The 20599-nt window shown below is 37.7% G+C and overlaps 1 protein-coding gene and 1 long non-coding RNA gene across 2 annotated transcripts in view; one reads left to right on the top strand and one right to left on the bottom strand.

Moving 5' to 3' along the window:
• Positions 1–15666, top strand: part of LOC115193527 (collagen alpha-1(IX) chain-like) — a 46056-nt gene extending 30390 nt beyond the window's left edge. Inside the window, exons 27-34 of the mRNA XM_029752235.1 lie at positions 4670–4705; positions 5347–5391; positions 5513–5545; positions 6167–6313; positions 6985–7039; positions 9314–9502; positions 9617–9694; positions 13582–15666. Of these exons, the coding sequence (XP_029608095.1) occupies positions 4670–4705; positions 5347–5391; positions 5513–5545; positions 6167–6313; positions 6985–7039; positions 9314–9502; positions 9617–9694; positions 13582–13778 (780 nt within the window). The 3' untranslated portion in view covers positions 13779–15666. The remainder of the gene's footprint in view (positions 1–4669; positions 4706–5346; positions 5392–5512; positions 5546–6166; positions 6314–6984; positions 7040–9313; positions 9503–9616; positions 9695–13581) is intronic.
• A 182-nt stretch (positions 15667–15848) lies between these two features.
• On the bottom strand, positions 15849–17711 carry LOC115193528 (uncharacterized). Its single transcript, XR_003878194.1, has 2 exons — positions 17388–17711; positions 15849–17347 (listed from the first exon to the last, which is right to left on the bottom strand). It is a non-coding gene; the product is annotated as an uncharacterized LOC115193528 (long non-coding RNA).
• Positions 17712–20599: the final 2888 nt, after the last annotated feature.

The raw sequence follows: 20599 nt of genomic DNA, 5'->3' as shown, positions 1-20599 counted from the left end.
ATAAGAGGACGTTCTATTCTGACTGGTATCTATCCCCTCTGTAGAGACCTGCCGTCCGGTGGGGAAACAAACACTGCTATTATACAACTAAACAAACTACTGCTCACTGGATGAACTCTCCCTGGACCGTTTACGTTCTGCATGCCTGATATTTGATGAAAAGATAGAGAGAAAGCTCAACTGAAGAGCACTGTGGCTTGTGTTTAGTCATTTCAGGTTCCACAGACTTCTTATGACAATTTTCCATTTTCATGAAACCACCAGTTTTGATTGGACTTTCCACGGTTCTGTACAGTCATGAAGACAGCAATTTAGCCTCAATTGCTAGCTAATAGAAAGTCAAAGTCTTACCATATGCACCTGAAATACATCCTTTTGACCCCCTCTAGTGTTACAAGTTCAAACATGCATTCATAAGACTAGTCTTGCTGTGGCATTACATAGTAGTATAACTAGTGTTGTTGTCTAACTGTCTAACTGTACTGTATAACTTACCATAGCAGTATAACTAGTGTTGTTGTCTAACTGTCTAACTGTACTGTATAACTTGCCATAGTAGTATAACTAGTGTTGTTGTCTAACTGTCTAACTGTACTGTATAACTTACCATAGTAGTATAACTAGTGTTGTTGTCTAACTGTCTAACTGTACTGTATAACTTGCCATAGTAGTATAACTAGTTAACTGTCTAACTGTACTGTATAACTTACCATAGTAGTATAACTAGTTAACTGTTTAACTGTACTGTATAACTTGCCATAGTAGTATAACTAGTTAACTGTTTAACTGTACTGTATAACTTACCATAGTAGTATAACTAGTTAACTGTTTAACTGTACTGTATAACTTGCCATAGTAGTATAACTAGTTAACTGTTTAACTATACTGTATAACTTGCCATAGTAGTATAACTAGTTAACTGTTTAACTGTACTGTATAACTTACCATAGTAGTATAACTAGTTAACTGTTTAACTGTACTGTATAACTTGCCATAGTAGTATAAATAGTTAACTGTTTAACTGTACTGTATAACTTGCCATAGTAGTATAACTAGTTAACTGTCTAACTGTACTGTATAACTTACCATAGCAGTATAACTAGTTAACTGTTTAACTGTACTGTATAACTTACCATAGTAGTATAACTAGTTAACTGTCTAACTGTACTGTATAACTTGCCATAGTAGTATAACTAGTTAACTGTTTAACTGTACTGTATAACTTGCCATAGTAGTATAACTAGTTAACTGTTTAACTGTACTGTATAACTTACCATAGTAGTATAACTAGTTAACTGTTTAACTGTACTGTATAACTTGCCATAGTAGTATAACTAGTTAACTGTCTAACTGTACTGTATAACTTGCCATAGCAGTATAACTAGTTAACTGTTTAACTGTACTGTATAACTTGCCATAGTAGTATAACTAGTTAACTGTCTAACTGTACTGTATAACTTGCCATAGTAGTATAACTAGTTAACTGTTTAACTGTACTGTATAACTTGCCATAGTAGTATAACTAGTTAACTGTTTAACTGTACTGTATAACTTGCCATAGTAGTATAACTAGTTAACTGTTTAACTGTACTGTATAACTTGCCATAGTAGTATAACTAGTTAACTGTTTAACTGTACTGTATAACTTGCCATAGTAGTATAACTAGTTAACTGTTTAACTGTACTGTATAACTTGCCATAGTAGTATAACTAGTTAACTGTTTAACTGTACTGTATAACTTGCCATAGTAGTATAACTAGTTAACTGTTTAACTGTACTGTATAACTTGCCATAGTAGTATAACTAGTTAACTGTTTAACTGTACTGTATAACTTGCCATAGTAGTATAACTAGTTAACTGTTTAACTGTACTGTATAACTTACCATAGTAGTATAACTAGTTAACTGTTTAACTGTACTGTATAACTTACCATAGTAGTATAACTAGTTAACTGTTTAACTGTACTGTATAACTTACCATAGTAGTATAACTAGTGTTGTCTAACTGTACTGTATAACTTACCATAGTAGTATAACTAGTGTTGTCTAACTGTACTGTATAACTTACCATAGTAGTATAACTAGTTAACTGTTTAACTGTACTGTATAACTTACCATAGCAGTATAACTAGTTAACTGTTTAACTGTACTGTATAACTTACCATAGTAGTATAACTAGTTAACTGTTTAACTGTACTGTATAACTTACCATAGCAGTATAACTAGTTAACTGTTTAACTGTACTGTATAACTTACCATAGTAGTATAACTAGTTAACTGTTTAACTGTACTGTATAACTTACCATAGTAGTATAACTAGTTAACTGTTTAACTGTACTGTATAACTTGCCATAGTAGTATAACTAGTTAACTGTTTAACTGTACTGTATAACTTACCATAGCAGTATAACTAGTTAACTGTTTAACTGTACTGTATAACTTACCATAGTAGTATAACTAGTTAACTGTTTAACTGTACTGTATAACTTGCCATAGTAGTATAACTAGTTAACTGTTTAACTGTACTGTATAACTTACCATAGTAGTATAACTAGTTAACTGTTTAACTGTACTGTATAACTTACCATAGTAGTATAACTAGTTAACTGTCTAACTGTACTGTATAACTTACCATAGTAGTATAACTAGTTAACTGTTTAACTGTACTGTATAACTTACCATAGTAGTATAACTAGTTAACTGTTTAACTGTACTGTATAACTTACCATAGTAGTATAACTAGTTAACTGTTTAACTGTACTGTATAACTTACCATAGCAGTATAACTAGTTAACTGTTTAACTGTACTGTATAACTTACCATAGCAGTATAACTAGTTAACTGTTTAACTGTACTGTATAACTTGCCATAGTAGTATAACTAGTTAACTGTTTAACTGTACTGTATAACTTGCCATAGTAGTATAACTAGTTAACTGTTTAACTGTACTGTATAACTTACCATAGTAGTATAACTAGTTAACTGTTTAACTGTACTGTATAACTTACCATAGTAGTATAACTAGTTAACTGTTTAACTGTACTGTATAACTTACCATAGTAGTATAACTAGTGTTGTCTAACTGTACTGTATAACTTACCATAGTAGTATAACTAGTGTTGTCTAACTGTACTGTATAACTTACCATAGTAGTATAACTAGTTAACTGTTTAACTGTACTGTATAACTTACCATAGCAGTATAACTAGTTAACTGTTTAACTGTACTGTATAACTTACCATAGTAGTATAACTAGTTAACTGTTTAACTGTACTATATAACTTACCATAGCAGTATAACTAGTTAACTGTTTAACTGTACTGTATAACTTACCATAGTAGTATAACTAGTGTTGTCTAACTGTACTGTATAACTTACCATAGTAGTATAACTAGTTAACTGTTTAACTGTACTGTATAACTTACCATAGTAGTATAACTAGTTAACTGTTTAACTGTACTGTATAACTTGCCATAGTAGTATAACTAGTTAACTGTTTAACTGTACTGTATAACTTACCATATCAGTATAACTAGTTAACTGTTTAACTGTACTGTATAACTTACCATAGTAGTATAACTAGTTAACTGTTTAACTGTACTGTATAACTTGCCATAGTAGTATAACTAGTTAACTGTTTAACTGTACTGTATAACTTACCATAGTAGTATAACTAGTTAACTGTTTAACTGTACTGTATAACTTACCATAGTAGTATAACTAGTTAACTGTTTAACTGTACTGTATAACTTGCCATAGCAGTATAACTAGTTAACTGTTTAACTATACTGTATAACTTGCCATAGTAGTATAACTAGTTAACTGTTTAACTGTACTGTATAACTTACCATAGTAGTATAACTAGTTAACTGTTTAACTGTACTGTATAACTTACCATAGTAGTATAACTAGTTAACTGTTTAACTGTACTGTATAACTTACCATAGTAGTATAACTAGTTAACTGTCTAACTGTACTGTATAACTTACCATAGTAGTATAACTAGTTAACTGTTTAACTGTACTGTATAACTTACCATAGTAGTATAACTAGTTAACTGTTTAACTGTACTGTATAACTTACCATAGTAGTATAACTAGTTAACTGTTTAACTGTACTGTATAACTTACCATAGCAGTATAACTAGTTAACTGTTTAACTGTACTGTATAACTTGCCATAGCAGTATAACTAGTTAACTGTTTAACTGTATTGTATAACTTACCATAGCAGTATAACTAGTTAACTGTTTAACTGTACTGTATAACTTACCATAGTAGTATAACTAGTTAACTGTTTAACTGTACTGTATAACTTGCCATAGTAGTATAACTAGTTAACTGTTTAACTGTACTGTATAACTTACCATAGTAGTATAACTAGTTAACTGTTTAACTGTACTGTATAACTTGCCATAGCAGTATAACTAGTTAACTGTTTAACTGTACTGTATAACTTACCATAGCAGTATAACTAGTTAACTGTTTAACTGTACTGTATAACTTACCATAGCAGTATAACTAGTTAACTGTTTAACTGTACTGTATAACTTACCATAGTAGTATAACTAGTTAACTGTTTAACTGTACTGTATAACTTACCATAGTAGTATAACTAGTTAACTGTTTAACTGCAGTTTAAAGATGTTCTGATTTCTCCTCAACTTCAGGGAGAAGCTGGCGAGGGAGGACCTAAAGGAGAGCAGGTATGAATGTTTTAAAATGTCTGTTTATCTCTCACAACAATATTTGGCTATATCTTAAAGTCAATTTGATACTCCACCAGTAGAGTGTGGATGGGCCTTTTCAAGTTTCAAGTTGTATTAGTCGTATGTACAGGATACACATGGTAGACACTGTCCGACCAAATGCTTACTGGCAGGTTCCTTCTGGACAATGCAACAACAATAATAAATAATAAAATATAAGAATACCAACATAAAATAAATGTCTCAGTAGAACATATTTATAGTCCAATATAGTAGAATCACCATTTATAGTCCAACATTTACACGTGTTTTGGGGAGCAAGTGGTTAAATTGTGCAGTATTTAGTAATCACAATAAGAATCTGGTAGCAGCTGTTGAGATGTGTGTGTAGCATGAATGTGTGTGTGTGTGTGTGTGTGTGTGTGTGTGTGTGTGTGTGTGTGTGTGTGTGTGTGTGTGTGTGTGTGTGTGTTTCTAACTTACCCAGGGCATTTGTTATATCCAGAAGAGTGACTTTACCCCAAATAATTTATATTTGTTTGTTTTACATTTGTTTGTGTGTGTGTGTGTGTGTGTGTGTGTGTGTGTGTGTGTGTGTGTGTGTGTGTGTGTGTGTGTGTGTGTGTGTGTGTGTGTAGGGAGAACAAGGCTCCGAGGGAACCTCTGGAGACAAAGGAGATGTTGTAAGTTACCACTCAAGCAGGATTCATTGCATCCAACCCAACCTCCCATTGGAGCCTTTTAAACAACACTTTTTAACTCCACCTGTACTAATCATCTGTGTTTTTCTCATTTGTATAATAGGGTGACCAAGGGGAAGCTGGACCCAAAGGAATGGTGAGTTCTGTACTTTTCTAGAAGCAGTTCCATGTCTCAAATGAGAAATGGAACTTTGAGACAGTTTATCTACACCCATAGAGTGTGTTAGTAGTAGTGCTAAGTGGTTTAACCAACATTTCGGGGTTTTTTCTGCCTTTTTTTAAACAATTAATTGACTGACATTGTTTCAATTATTTGAATTCCATTTCGTTCGAGCTCCTTGTGCAGTTTCTGTAGAGATAAATCAGATGAAGCCTGAACTGTATTTGGAATCAGGCTCAGCTAATGTGAGTTTTGAGCAGAGTAAGACAGCTAAGGTGGGGCCACAGGAGGAGACCTCCAAGGTCATCCATTTCAGGCCTGTAACATCAGGGTCTTCTGCCATCCAAAATACAATGGTTCTTATATTACCTGCCCAGTAATAATAAGGAACGTTTGGAAGTGCTAGACCACCCTGGGGACGAGATCTCTGCAATACGATCTTACGGGTTTTTCTTGTTTCAGATAAAAGCAGATATTAGTTTAGCCCATGGCTTGCTCACCAGCGCCCCCGAAACTCAAAAGTCTTCATTGAGCATGCTCAGTACCACCCATGTAATGCTGTTCTGATCCAGTGGTCTCTCCCCTTTCTGTCTCCAGGTTGGAAACCCAGGAGAGCCTGGTAACAGAGGACCAGAGGGTAGCAGAGGGCAGCCTGGCATCGAGGGCCCAGCTGGTACTCCTGGACCACGTGGCATGCAGGGCAACAGGGGCGCACCAGGAATCAGGGGGTCACAGGGACCAGCGGTAGGTACCCCCAAACCGCCTCCACCCAAAACTTTGAAGACTATACACCTGAACTTACTAAAACTTATTAACTTACATACTTACTTACATAGTAACTTACTTGCTTACGTGCTTACTTACATACTAAATACTTACTTCCTTAATTGCTTACATACCTACTTACTCACATACTTACTTACTTGCTTACTTGCTTGCTTACTTACTTAATGAATTACATACTTACTTAATTACTTACTTATGTACTCACATACTTAGCTACTTACCCACTTACATACTTAAATACTTACATGCTTACTTACTAATTAACTTACTTGCTTACTTATATACCTACAAACTCACTTACTTACATACCTACATACTTACTAACTTATTTACATACATACCTACCTACTTATTTACATACACTCATACTTACTTACATACTTAGTTACTAACTTACATACTTACTAACTTATTTACATACATACTCACTTACAAATGTACTAACTTACTTCTAGGCCTTTCCCTCCTCCTGGACCTTAGGCCATGGACAACAGTTTTCCAGTGTATCCAGCATAACACAATTAGGGCTTACAAAATGCATTTCAGAAGCTAAACTAACATGAGAAGCTAAATCTATGTTTATTAAAGCTGTTTTCTCATCATAAACCTTTTGTTATGTTATCCTTCAGGGTAAAGAACCAAGCGATCAACACATCAGACAAGTCTGCATGAGAGTTATGCAAGGTAAGAATATTGCACACTGTCATTCCTTCAGTGTCTTTTAAACAGTGTATCCCACTCTACCTTTAAGTATCAACACTCTGTATTATCCCCAGCCTCATTGTGTGTACTATAGACCAGGGGTACTCAACTCTTACCCTATGAGGTCCGGAACCTGCTGCTTTTCTGTCCTACCTAATAATGAATTGCACACAGCTAGTGTCCCAGGTCTAAATCAGTCCTGGTTTAGAACAATGAAAAACAATGAAAAAATGCAGTAGAACTGGCTTTGTGGTCCAGAGTTGAGTTTGGGGGATATTGCCTATCTGGCTTGACAGTTTGAAGAGAGGGAAGCAGAAAAAACCCATCATAAATACGCTTCAACCTTTGTTAGTTTGATGGATAACAGACTCCTGAACCCCAGAAATGCTGAAGTTGCAGCCTGTTTTTTTTGTCTCTCTCCCTGGGCCCTCCTCTTACTGTATCCCACCCCCTCCTTCCACTACCACTACTCTCCTCCCAAACTCGTTACTATTTTATACCCAATGTGCTGAAAAATTTATTTCACCTCCAGAGGACCTGCACTTTTGCTAAAAGCAGAAAAACAAAGACTGGAATTTGGAGTGTAAAATACCATAGCCAAAAGCCTTAGGAGTTTTATGTTGAACTCTTGGCACCATAAATACACGTATATATTTTTCAGTTTCTTAAGGATCGTACCCTTTTTTAAATTTTCGCCTAAAATGACATACCCAAATCTAACTGCCTGTAGCTCAAGACCTGAAGCAAGGATATGCATATTCTTGATACCATTTGAAAGGAAACACTTTAATGTGTGTGGAAATGTGAAATTAATGTAGGAGAATATAACACATTAGATGTGGTAAAAGATAATACAATCAAAAAAACATGCATTTTCTATTTATTTTTGTGTTCCATCATCTTTGAAATGCAAGAGAAAGGCCATACATTAAGGTAGGATCCTAGTTGTAATTTAGATTCTGTCGACAAGATGGCAGCAGTGTTTGTGCAAAGTTTCAGACTGATCCAGAGAACAATTACCTCACTACACAATATTTTGCATCAAGTCTGCCAGGAGTTTGCCCAAATGTGCCGAATTGATCAATTTATACATTTTCAAGTACATAACTATAGAGAACATACAAAAATGCTATGGTAATAAAAAATGCAAGTTTAACACTCCCAGGAATGTCATACATGATGGATCTAGATCATGATGGATCTAGATGGCCGAGCAGGGTGGGTGTGGAGCCAGAGACAGCAGTGGGGTCAAACTATAGAACCCAGTTCCTACATTTGAATATTAAAAAAACGACACTACATTTTATCTCTGGGACCCTCAGGATGACAAATCAGAGCAAGATTACTGAATGTAAGTACATTATTTACCTTCAGAGGTGAATGTATCAAACCACCAGCCGTGATAAAAGTGTTTTGTTGTGCACTATCCTCAAACCATAGCATGGTATGCTTTGTGTGTAATAGCTACTGTAAATTGGACACTGCAGTTAGTTAACAATAATTTAAGCTTTCTGCCCGTATAAGACATGTCTATGTCCCGGAAAGTTGGCTGTTGTATACAATGTTTTCTAGTCACATTATCGCATATTGAGCAACAACTGTCCCGGTTTAGGGACACCAATCCCGTAGAGTTGAATGTTTTCCAATTATTTTCACTCTGCTCAATTTACTGAGGCAGACTTGAATGTGTAAGAATAAGAAGGGAGGACTACAATTTTTATAACATTTATAAAAAGGCCTTCATTAAAGTTCCAATGCAGCCATTTTTATCTCAATATCAAATCATTTCTGGGGAAACAATTGAGTACCTTACTGTGATTGTTTTAATCAATGGTCAAAAATAAACAAAAATAGCTATTTAGCAAAGAGACATTTCTCAAGCAAGAATTTTGCTAACACTGTCTGGGAGTGGTCTGAGTGGGGAGGGTAAAACTGAAAACTAGCTGTTATGACAAAGAGGTTTGGAACTCTCTTTCTTATTGGTCTATTAACTGATTTACCACCTGGTAATGTCACCAGGCAGGCCAAAACTCCATCCCACCAAAAGAGGCAGAAAGTTCAGGCGGTCTTTTCAAACAGCTCCTACACTAAAAGGGAATTATCCTAATTTTCACAATTTCACAGTATTATTCCAACATTAAAGTGTGGAAATATATATAAAACAAAGGAAAATCCCATTTTGGACTGCACTGGGCCTTTAATACATTTGATTGATGAATTGTTTGCTCATCATTCCCTTTCCTCTTGCTCCAACAGAGCAGCTAGCCCAGTTGGCTGCCAGTCTAAGGAGGCCGGAGTCTGGAGCAGCGGGCCTGCCTGGTAAGCCAGGGCCCCCTGGTCCTGCCGGACCCCCAGGGGACAGTGGCTTCCCTGGGCAGGCTGGAGCAAGAGGACTGCCTGGCCTCAAAGGACCTCCAGGACTTCTAGGACTCAAAGGACCCAAAGGTGGGGAGAGGATTTGTAATGTTACTGTTATTTGAAAATGTGAAAGCAAAATTCAGCTCACGTACCCAAAGAGTTTTCGAATAACCCTTGTAATTAACATGCTGTGTGGTGCAGGTGAAATGGGCGACAGAGGAGACCGAGGTCCCACGGTGCGAGGGGCCAAGGGCCAGCCAGGACCTCCCGGTCTACCAGGTGAGTGACATCATACTTGATCGCCATGGAGAAGCGAACCATCAGTAGCTTACTTTTTCTTTATGTTCTAATCTTAGTCTTGGTCTTGTCAGGTTGTAGATATTCTAGTCTTGGTCTTGGAGGTTGTAGATATTCAAGTCTTGGTCTTGTCAGGTTGTAGATATTCTAGTCTTGGTCTTGGAGGTTGTAGATATTCTAGTCTTGGTCTTGTCAGGTTGTAGATATTCTAGTCTTGGTCTTGTCAGGTTGTAGATATTCTAGTCTTGGTCTTGGAGTTTCTACATGTTCTAGTCTTGGTCTTGGAGGTTGTAGATTTTATAGTCTTGGTCTTGGAGGTTGTAGATATTCTAGTCTTGGTCTTGGAGGTTGTAGATATTCTAGTCTTGGTCTTGTCAGGTTGTAGATATTCTAGTCTTGGTCTTGGAGGTTGTAGATATTCTAGTCTTGGTCTTGTCAGGTTGTAGATATTCTAGTCTTGGTCCTGGAGGTTGTATATGTTCTAGTCTTGGTCTTGTCAGGTTGTAGATATTCTAGTCTTGGTCTTGGAGGTTGTAGATATTCTAGTCTTGGTCTTGTCAGGTTGTAGATATTTTAGTCTTGGTCCTGGAGGTTGTAGATATTCTAGTCTTGGTCTTGGAGGTTGTAGATATTCTAGTCTTGGTCTTGTCAGGTTGTAGATATTCTAGTCTTGGTCTTGTCAGGTTGTAGATATTCTAGTCTTGGTCTTGTCAGGTTGTATATATTCTAGTCTTGGTCTTGGAGGTTGTAGATATTCTAGTCTTGGTCTTGTCAGGTTGTAGATATTCTAGTCTTGGTCTTGGAGGTTGTAGATATTCTAGTCTTGGTCTTGGAGTTTCTACATGTTCTAGTCTTGGTCTTGGAGGTTGTAGATATTCTAGTCTTGGTCTTGGAGGTTGTAGATATTCTAGTCTTGGTCTTGGAGGTTGTAGATATTCTAGTCTTGGTCTTGTCAGGTTGTAGATATTCTAGTCTTGGTCTTGGAGGTTGTATATATTCTAGTCTTGGTCTTGTCAGGTTGTAGATATTCTAGTCTTGGTCTTGTCAGGTTTTAGATAATCTAGTCTTGGTCTTGGAGGTTGTAGATATTCTAGTCTTGGTCTTGGAGTTTCTACATGTTCTAGTCTTGGTCTTGGAGGTTGTAGATATTTGAGTCTTGGTCTTGGAGGTTGTAGATATTCTAGTCTTGGTCTTGGAGGTTGTAGATATTCTAGTCTTGGTCTTGTCAGGTTGTAGATATTCTAGTCTTGGTCCTGGAGGTTGTATATATTCTAGTCTTGGTCTTGTCAGGTTGTAGATCTTGTCAGGTTGTAGATATTCTAGTCTTGGTCTTGGAGTTTCTACATATTCTAGTCTTGGTCTTGTCAGGTTGTAGATCTTGTCAGGTTGTAGATATTCTAGTCTTGGTCCTGGAGGTTGTAGATATTCTAGTCTTGGTCCTGGAGGTTGTAGATATTCTAGTCTTGGTCTTGGAGGTTGTAGATATTCTAGTCTTGGTCTTGGAGGTTGTATATATTCTAGTCTTGGTCTTGTCAGGTTGTAGATATTCTAGTCTTGGTCTTGTCAGGTTTTAGATATTCTAGTCTTGGTCTTGGAGGTTGTAGATATTCTAGTCTTGGTCTTGGAGTTTCTACATGTTCTAGTCTTGGTCTTGGAGGTTGTAGATATTCGAGTCTTGGTCTTGGAGGTTGTAGATATTCTAGTCTTGGTCTTGGAGGTTGTAGATATTCTAGTCTTGGTCTTGTCAGGTTGTAGATATTCTAGTCTTGGTCCTGGAGGTTGTATATATTCTAGTCTTGGTCTTGTCAGGTTGTAGATCTTGTCAGGTTGTAGATATTCTAGTCTTGGTCTTGGAGTTTCTACATATTCTAGTCTTGGTCTTGTCAGGTTGTAGATCTTGTCAGGTTGTAGATATTCTAGTCTTGGTCCTGGAGGTTGTAGATATTCTAGTCTTGGTCCTGGAGGTTGTAGATATTCTAGTCTTGGTCTTGGAGGTTGTAGATATTCTAGTCTTGGTCTTGTCAGGTTGTAGATATTCTAGTCTTGGTCTTGGAGGTTGTATATATTCTAGTCTTGGTCTTGTCAGGTTGTAGATATTCTAGTCTTGGTCTTGTCAGGTTTTAGATATTCTAGTCTTGGTCTTGGAGGTTGTAGATATTCTAGTCTTGGTCTTGGAGTTTCTACATGTTCTAGTCTTGGTCTTGGAGGTTGTAGATATTCGAGTCTTGGTCTTGGAGGTTGTAGATATTCTAGTCTTGGTCTTGGAGGTTGTAGATATTCTAGTCTTGGTCTTGTCAGGTTGTAGATATTCTAGTCTTGGTCCTGGAGGTTGTATATATTCTAGTCTTGGTCTTGTCAGGTTGTAGATCTTGTCAGGTTGTAGATATTCTAGTCTTGGTCTTGGAGTTTCTACATATTCTAGTCTTGGTCTTGTCAGGTTGTAGATCTTGTCAGGTTGTAGATATTCTAGTCTTGGTCCTGGAGGTTGTAGATATTCTAGTCTTGGTCCTGGAGGTTGTAGATATTCTAGTCTTGGTCTTGGAGGTTGTAGATATTCTAGTCTTGGTCTTGGAGGTTGTATATATTCTAGTCTTGGTCTTGTCAGGTTGTAGATATTCTAGTCTTGGTCTTGTCAGGTTTTAGATATTCTAGTCTTGGTCTTGGAGGTTGTAGATATTCTAGTCTTGGTCTTGGAGTTTCTACATGTTCTAGTCTTGGTCTTGGAGGTTGTAGATATTCGAGTCTTGGTCTTGGAGGTTGTAGATATTCTAGTCTTGGTCTTGGAGGTTGTAGATATTCTAGTCTTGGTCTTGTCAGGTTGTAGATATTCTAGTCTTGGTCCTGGAGGTTGTATATATTCTAGTCTTGGTCTTGTCAGGTTGTAGATCTTGTCAGGTTGTAGATATTCTAGTCTTGGTCTTGGAGTTTCTACATATTCTAGTCTTGGTCTTGTCAGGTTGTAGATCTTGTCAGGTTGTAGATATTCTAGTCTTGGTCCTGGAGGTTGTAGATATTCTAGTCTTGGTCCTGGAGGTTGTAGATATTCTAGTCTTGGTCTTGGAGGTTGTAGATATTCTAGTCTTGGTCTTGGAGGTTATATTATCTTAATAGCACTGACTTGGCTAAAAAAAATACTTTTTTTGAGGGAAAATGTACTTGATATGATTGAGATGTGTTGTTGTCTTACCTAGCTATCTTAATGCACTAATTGTAAGTCACTCTGGATAAGAGCGTTTGCTAAATGTACACATTTTCTGGAATGTTTAGGTCTTGGCGGTATTAGATGTTCTATTCTTGGTCTTGGAGGTTCTAAATGTTCTAGTCTTGGTCTTGGAGGTTGTAGATATTCTAGTCTTGGTCTTGGAGGTTGTAGATATTCTAGTCTTGAGGTGCGTTGAACAAGGAAAGAGTTTGCTAACATACTGTATTCCATTTGGTTTTGTGTTTGGCCGCAACCGTTCGCTGTCATTAGCAAAAGGTCTGAGAACATAAGTGTCTGTTTCAGGTCTAAACTGCTTTCTAAAAATAATCAAGTGGCCATGTAGACTTTATACAATATTTAGTAGGAATAGCTAAGTAATTTCAGTTTGAATATTGTCGCTAAAAAGTTACAGTAATCCTTTAAAAAAAGTAGCTTTTTGATGATTCACCGTAACATTTTGGAGTGTTCATTCAACTGTAATTGTTACTCTGGCAACATGTTCGCCACAAACAGAAGCCTTATTGATCTCGCCTTTGGTCTTAGAGTCTCTAGAATGTTCTAGTTTTGAGTCTTTGAGGTTCTAGTCTTGAGTCTTTGGGGTTCTGGACTTTCTACTTTGGTGTAAGATGGTCTAGCTAACTCTTCTCTAACTCTTCTCCCTCCACAGGTGAGCCCGGAAAGCCTGGTTACGGGCAGGAGGGACGTGATGGCGAGAGAGGACCTCCAGGTGTTCCTGGCCAGGCTGGTGTACCTGGGCCTCCTGGTAATGCTGGCCCCAACGGCTACTGCGACCCATCGTCCTGCAACCTCAGACCTGGGGACATTGACACCAGCATCAAGGGCCCGGAGGGAACTAGAACCTAGAGCCACCACCCAGTGGAGGTTGGTGTCGCTTTAAATCTGAGGACTGGATGTAATGGCTGTAATGGAATGAATGGAACCGTTTCAAACACCTTGGACTCTGTTCCATTTATTCCATTACAGCCATCACTATGACCCATCCTCCCTTCACCAGCTTCCACTGCCCAACACCCAGAGAGGGGTAGAGACAGAGACTAAGATGGCAGATGGACAGCTCTCCCACTCCAACCCTGGGAACACACAACGTTCTCACAGCCTCTCTACTCTGAAGGCTGTTGCTGTAAAGTGGCCCATTCTAACGTATCTGCAGTGTTTTGTGAGAATGTTCTGTGCTAGCCAGATCTCTTTCGGATATGAAGGAGTCTTCCACTTCCACAAATGCGAAACAAAATTAAGTATTTTGTTGCAAAACAATAATAATCCTGAACCTGTTTGGATGTGTAACAGTTTTTTACATGACAGATTTTCTTATTTTCTTTTGTTGTTTTCAGAAAAGGGTGCTCTATTTTAAGATATGAATGTTTTGAAGACAATATATATTTGTTTTTGTTCCACTGTCCCTGTAAACCTAATGTCCTTAATAACCACCAGACAAACACCTGTCCTTAACCACCAAACTACCTGTCCTTAACAACCACCAGACAAAACACCTGTCCTTAACAACCACCAGACCAAACTTCCTGTCCTTAATAACCACCAGACATTCCACCTGTCCTTATTAACCACCAGACAACATCCTGTCCTTAACAACCACCAGACAAACACCTGTCCTTAACCACCAAACTACCTGTCCTTAACAACCACCAGACAAAACACCTGTCCTTAACAACCACCAGACCAAACTTCCTGTCCTTAATAACCACCAGACAAACACCTGTCCTTATTAACCACCAGACAAACACCTGTCCTTAATAACCACCAGACAAACACCTGTCCTTAATAACCACCAGACAAACACCTGTCCTTATTAACCACCAGACAAATACCTGTCCTTAATAACCACCAGACAAAAACCTGTCCTTATTAACCACCAGACAAATACCTGTCCTTATTAACCACCAGACAAATACCTGTCCTTATTAACCACCAGACAAATACCTGTCCTTATTAACCATCTGGCTGTATTTGTATGTTCTCTTTCCTCCTTTCCTCTCACTGAAACAGCTGTATACTGTAGCCTACATGTTGATTTCAGCAGCGGCTCCATCCACATCCACATCACATCACGCTAATCCCTCCCCAATAAAGTAAAACCATAAAGCAATACCAGGATTGCCTTTAGCCCAAAGTGTATTTTTTTGTATTTCTAATGTACTGCATCATCACGTTCTATATTGAAATATCATATACCAAAGATAGACCTGGTGAAAAACAGTGATATCAGTTTGTACAGAAAGTACCTGGTGTATTTCCAGCCCCCTGCTTTCCTTCCAGAAATTTAAATAAAGAGATAGGACTGACACTAAGCCCCACTGACTGACTGACCTTCCATATATGCTGTGCATCTCTGTAAATTGTTTTCAATTGTGGTTAATTATATTTCCTACAAAAATAACTATCCTAATGATTGAATGTGAGGTTTGTTCTCATTGTACAGTGTGAGGAGGATTCTGAGAGATTATTATTTTGAATATTAATGGAATATTCCCTTCACAGTATTCTGTTCACTGTTGAGTACTATGTCACCCATAGAAATGAAGTCACTAGAATGGCAATTCCAATGCGATTCTATTTCTATGTGAAATCCTCACAGGGTTTGGAGAGATGGAGAAAAGTAAGTCAGTTGTTTCTATTTTATTATATGATGATGATACTATTTGAGGGTGACATCACAGTTTGTACAAATATCTAGGAGGAGGATCTAGAAATTTCTAATAAATTCTCAAAAGTTTTTTTTTCTGTGACTTTGTTCACTCCAAATAAAGCAATGCCGCGGTCAGTTTTAAATATATTTCCAACTCTCAGGAAGTTTTTTAAACATTGTACTCAAATGTACTGCTGGAATACTCAGAATAAGCAATATCTTCTCAGAAAACATAACCTTGCTGAAGTGAATATACAAAAATTATCTTAAAAGCTCTTGAATCAGTTTATTGACATAAATAATAGACAATCTGGTATTCAAAACATAGTTTCATATAACGCAAACATGTGACAGTTAATTAAGGAATTGATCATGAATAGAAATATTCAGTAAATTCTACCTTTCTAGAAATATGTGATGATAATATCATCCAAATCACCAGTTGTACTTTTCTCTGTCTCTTTATCGATACTGCATAAGGAGCACCAAGAAAGCAGAACTTCACATCAGCAAGATATCGTATTTTATTCACATTTTGATAGTGACACACCAATGTGTAATCTGAGTAGGTCATTATAAGCAAATAAAACACATGAAATGTAAGAAATGATTGTGGTACAGATTTAAGGCAGGTATCGGTAATCAGAGTGTAAAATCAACAGGGTTTTCGCAGAATGCTGTAAATTAAAAAGAATTGGTGGAAAAATATTACACTTCACTCATATTAAAATTGCTGTACAACCTCTACTATATGGTCAAACAGTGGTTCACAACTGCTAAGTATAGGCTTTCAAAAATGATCAACAGAAGATGACTAGCTTGGCACCAATTCAATAGGCCTATAGTGAACACCTTTTTCTATCCATTACGTTTAGCATTTCAGTCTCGAGGTAAATTTAAACCGTTAGCTTTAAAGTAGCAGTGTAGTAGGATAGTGGTACAGCTAGAGTGTAACATCACGCTGACTAAACTAGTATGTGTACGGTATAGCCGTATAGCCTCAGATGAGGTAGACCATCAAATTAAAATAACAATTATCACACTCAAACACAAATAACAAAGTACATAAATTACCAAGATAATGAGATAAAACACGCTGTTAAAAGAAAATACTAAATACATGGAGAGGTCTTCTCCACAAAGTGTTGACTGACAAGTTCAGAAGACCATGGAGATAATAGAACAGTGAAAATGAATCGGTTGTTGAGTTGAACAAACTTCTTTGTATGAAGCTTTTGAAGTGTTTGTATGGTGTCCATATTAGGACAGACACATCTCCTGATGAGACTGAGACTGTCCTAATATGGACACCGTAGAGCTGTTTTCCGAAGGCAACAAGGTTAGGTAGCAGGGTTGGGGCTAATCCCATTTAAATTCACCAGTTCAGGAAGTAAACAAATAACATTTCTTGTCATTGAAATCCATTTCAGTTTACTTCCTGAAATGAGAGCATTGTCATGGGATTGACCCCAACCTAGGTACTGTAGGTAGTGCTAGGAGAGCTGTTCTGTTTCTATCCCTTTCATAAGCCCTGGTACACAGCAGCAGCCATGGTAACTAGGGCCCCTTGCTTTACTATTATGGTATGGACAGATTGTTCATTATCATTCAGGGAATGCCATGGACAAATAGCAGAGAAAACAGAATAAATTAGGTGAACCCATAGTGAAGCAGACAATCAGGTGAACCTAGAGGTGAACCCATAGTGGAGCAGACAATCAGGTGAACCTAGAGGTGAACCCATAGTGAAGCAGACAATCAGGTGAACCTAGAGGTGAACCCATAGTGAAGCAGACAATCAGGTGAACCCATAGTGAAGCAGACAACCAGGTGAACCTAGAACTCATGGTAACCTTTCAGAGTATAAATGGACTTGTATTGAGACTGGAAGCTGCTTTTAAAGTGTACAACAATGTACTGATACTTCAGCTTCAATACGAAGGCAGTCATCTTGGATGTTACAAGAGGAAAAGCAACATGACTGTCTTGACCTATTTACTTCAATGGGTAAACATTGAAGCTGATTTCTTTTTAAAATGACATCTACTACAACATGCTTCTGCAACTCAACATAACAAGAGGAAAAACATTCATGACCATGACTTAAAGGCCCACTGCAGTCAAAAACCTGATTTACCTGTGTTTATATATATATATATATATATATATATATATATATATATATATACCTGTGTTTATATATATATATATATATATATATATATATTCAAACTGTGAGGTTGGAATAATACTGTGAAATTGTACTTTTAGTGTAAGAGCTGTTTGAAAAGATGGGATGGAGTTTTGGCCTGCACGATGACATCACCACTCCCAGACAGTCCTTGCAAAATTATTCCTTGAGAAATGTCTCTTTGCTAAAAAGCTATTTTGTTTCTTTTTGACCATTTTAATTGAAAACAATCCCAGTAAGGTACTTAATTGTTACCCAAAAATGATTTGATATTTAGATAAAAACAGCTGCATTGGATCTTTAAGCGATCTCCTTCAAGAGAGTTTGCTCTGAAAACACACACAGCAAAACATACTACTAGCCTGGAATCCACAATGGTGAAAGGGTACATCCAGCTTGGTTTCAAGGCTAACAGACTAACCACGTCAAGCCATCATCATTCATCTAAGGACGGGTGTTGGAATGTGGAAATTAGCACAAGTTAATACAACACATCAGATGATTCATTATTTTAAATAAAATGTTAATCAATATAGCAAACAATCTTCAAATGAACACTAGAGGGCCCTGTCCACTCACAAATGAAGTGAGGACACGAGAAGCAGCTCCCCATATTCTGTGACATTCTGCCTATGGCTGTGTTTACACAGGCAGCCAATTCTGATCTTTTGCTGTAATATTGGTCTTTTGACCAATCAGATCTTTTGCCAATAATTGGGCAAAAGAATCCGAATTGGGCTTCCTGAGTAAACGCGGCCTTTGTGTCTTACTTCCGGTAGTATCATTTAGCCACATAAAATGTTCACGTTGAGATGCCAACAAAACGAGCAAGCAGTAACAGTGTGACATGGAAATAAAGAAATGCCTCAATGTTGTTAACCAATTAGCTAATGTCTTCTGTAAAAGTCAAAGGGTTGAATAGGCAGTTACCTCATTGACATAAAATGACCTGAGCCATACATATAACCAAGCACAGGAGGTTGGTGGCAACTTAATTGGGGAGGACAGTCTCATAGTAATGGCTGGAGCGGAATGGTATCAAATACATTAAACACATGGTTTCCATGGTTTCCATGTGTTTGATGCCATTACATATGTTCCGTTCCAGCCATTATTATGAGCCGTTTTCCCCTCAGCAGCCTCCACTGTCACCAAGCCATCTTCAAAGAACTTCAATCAATTTGATGCTCTGAAATACTAAGAGAAAATCTCCAACTCAAAGAAATTGGAGCGCAGTAGTGTGACATTGTTTTGAATTTTTGACCCCTTTTTAACCCCAATTTCGTCATATCCAATTGGTAGTTACAGGCTTGTCCCATCACTTCACTGCAAATCTGGTATGGACTCGGGAGAGGCGAAGGTCTAGAGCCATGCGTCCTCCGAAACACGACCCGGCCAAGCTGCACTGCTTCTTGACACAGTGCTCGCTTAACCCGGAAGCCAGCCGCACCAATGTGTCAGAGAAAACGCTGGGCCAAATTGTGCGCCGCCTCACGGGTCTCCCGGTCACGGTCGGCTGTGACACAGCCTGGGATCAAACCCGGGTCTGTAGTGACGCCTCAAGCACTGTGATGCAGTGTCTTAGACCGATAAAGAAGGCAAAAGAGACATTTTAAACATCACAAAGTGTCATCTCCACCCACGTACTTTCTCCAACTTATCATTGCCTTTGAGGGTCCATATCCAATCAAACCTACATTAGTATTAGTCTCCCAGACGCATGGTATCCAGTACTGCCTAGGGTCGGGTTTAGGAGACGACAATAATATAGTTATTGAATAGTACCTTTGTTTAACTACTGAATGTCTGGTAACACACATCTTATCGATCTCTATGACGACAGTCTCCCGGCTGTTTTTACCGTGACTTTTCACAAAAAGATACGGTTTTAGGTCACTGGGGCAAAATGAAACACCTAAGTGCATGTTTGATTGAATTGAGGCCTGAGTGACAGAGAGAGCACTCTGATAACATTTGTGAAGAAAGAACACATAGATATTTAATTGATGTCCTTGATTCTTAGCTTATTACTTTCCAATCAGACACACAACAAATAAAATATAAAAACCTCCAGTCTAAGACACAGCAACATAATATATATGTATACAGTGACAAACAATGCTACATGGTCGAAGAGTTGAGGGAGAAATACCTATCTGAGCAGTAATGTACAGATATGGTAAAAATAAAAAATAAAAACACTTTCAGAAAATAAGAGTTCAAGTAAAGACCCACCAAGAAAACAAAAGAAAGAAAACTCAGAAGTAAAATATTGCAGTGTTGTTATTAGATAAGAAAGATCACCTCTTATGGCTTCAAAATCTAAATATACACATAGCACCCATGTAGACTGATGTACACACAGCTCTGATGTAGGAATCAGCTGTATACTCCCATGTAGACTGATGTACACACAGCTCTGATGGAGGAATCAGCTGTATACTCCCATGTAGACTGATGTACACACAGTTCTGATGGAGGAATCAGCTGTATACTCCCATGTAGACTGATGTACACACAGTTCTGATGGAGGAATCAGCTGTATACTCCCATGTAGACTGATGTACACACAGCTCTGATGGAGGAATCAGCTGTATACTCCCATGTAGACTGATGTACACACAGTTCTGATGGAGGAATCAGCTGTATACTCTCCATGTAGACTGATGTACACACAGCTCTAATGGAGGAATCAGCTGTATACTCCCATGTAGACTGATGTACACACAGCTCTGATGGAGGAATCAGCTGTATACTCTCCATGTAGACTGATGTACACACAGCTCTGATGGAGGAATCAGCTGTATACTCCCATGTAGACTGATGTAC

The sequence above is a fragment of the Salmo trutta genome, chromosome 5 (genome assembly GCF_901001165.1).
Source record: "Salmo trutta chromosome 5, fSalTru1.1, whole genome shotgun sequence".
Classification (NCBI taxonomy): Eukaryota; Metazoa; Chordata; class Actinopteri; order Salmoniformes; family Salmonidae; genus Salmo; species Salmo trutta.
Note: the sequence above shows the minus strand (reverse complement) of the source record. Positions and strands in the feature narration are given on the sequence as shown.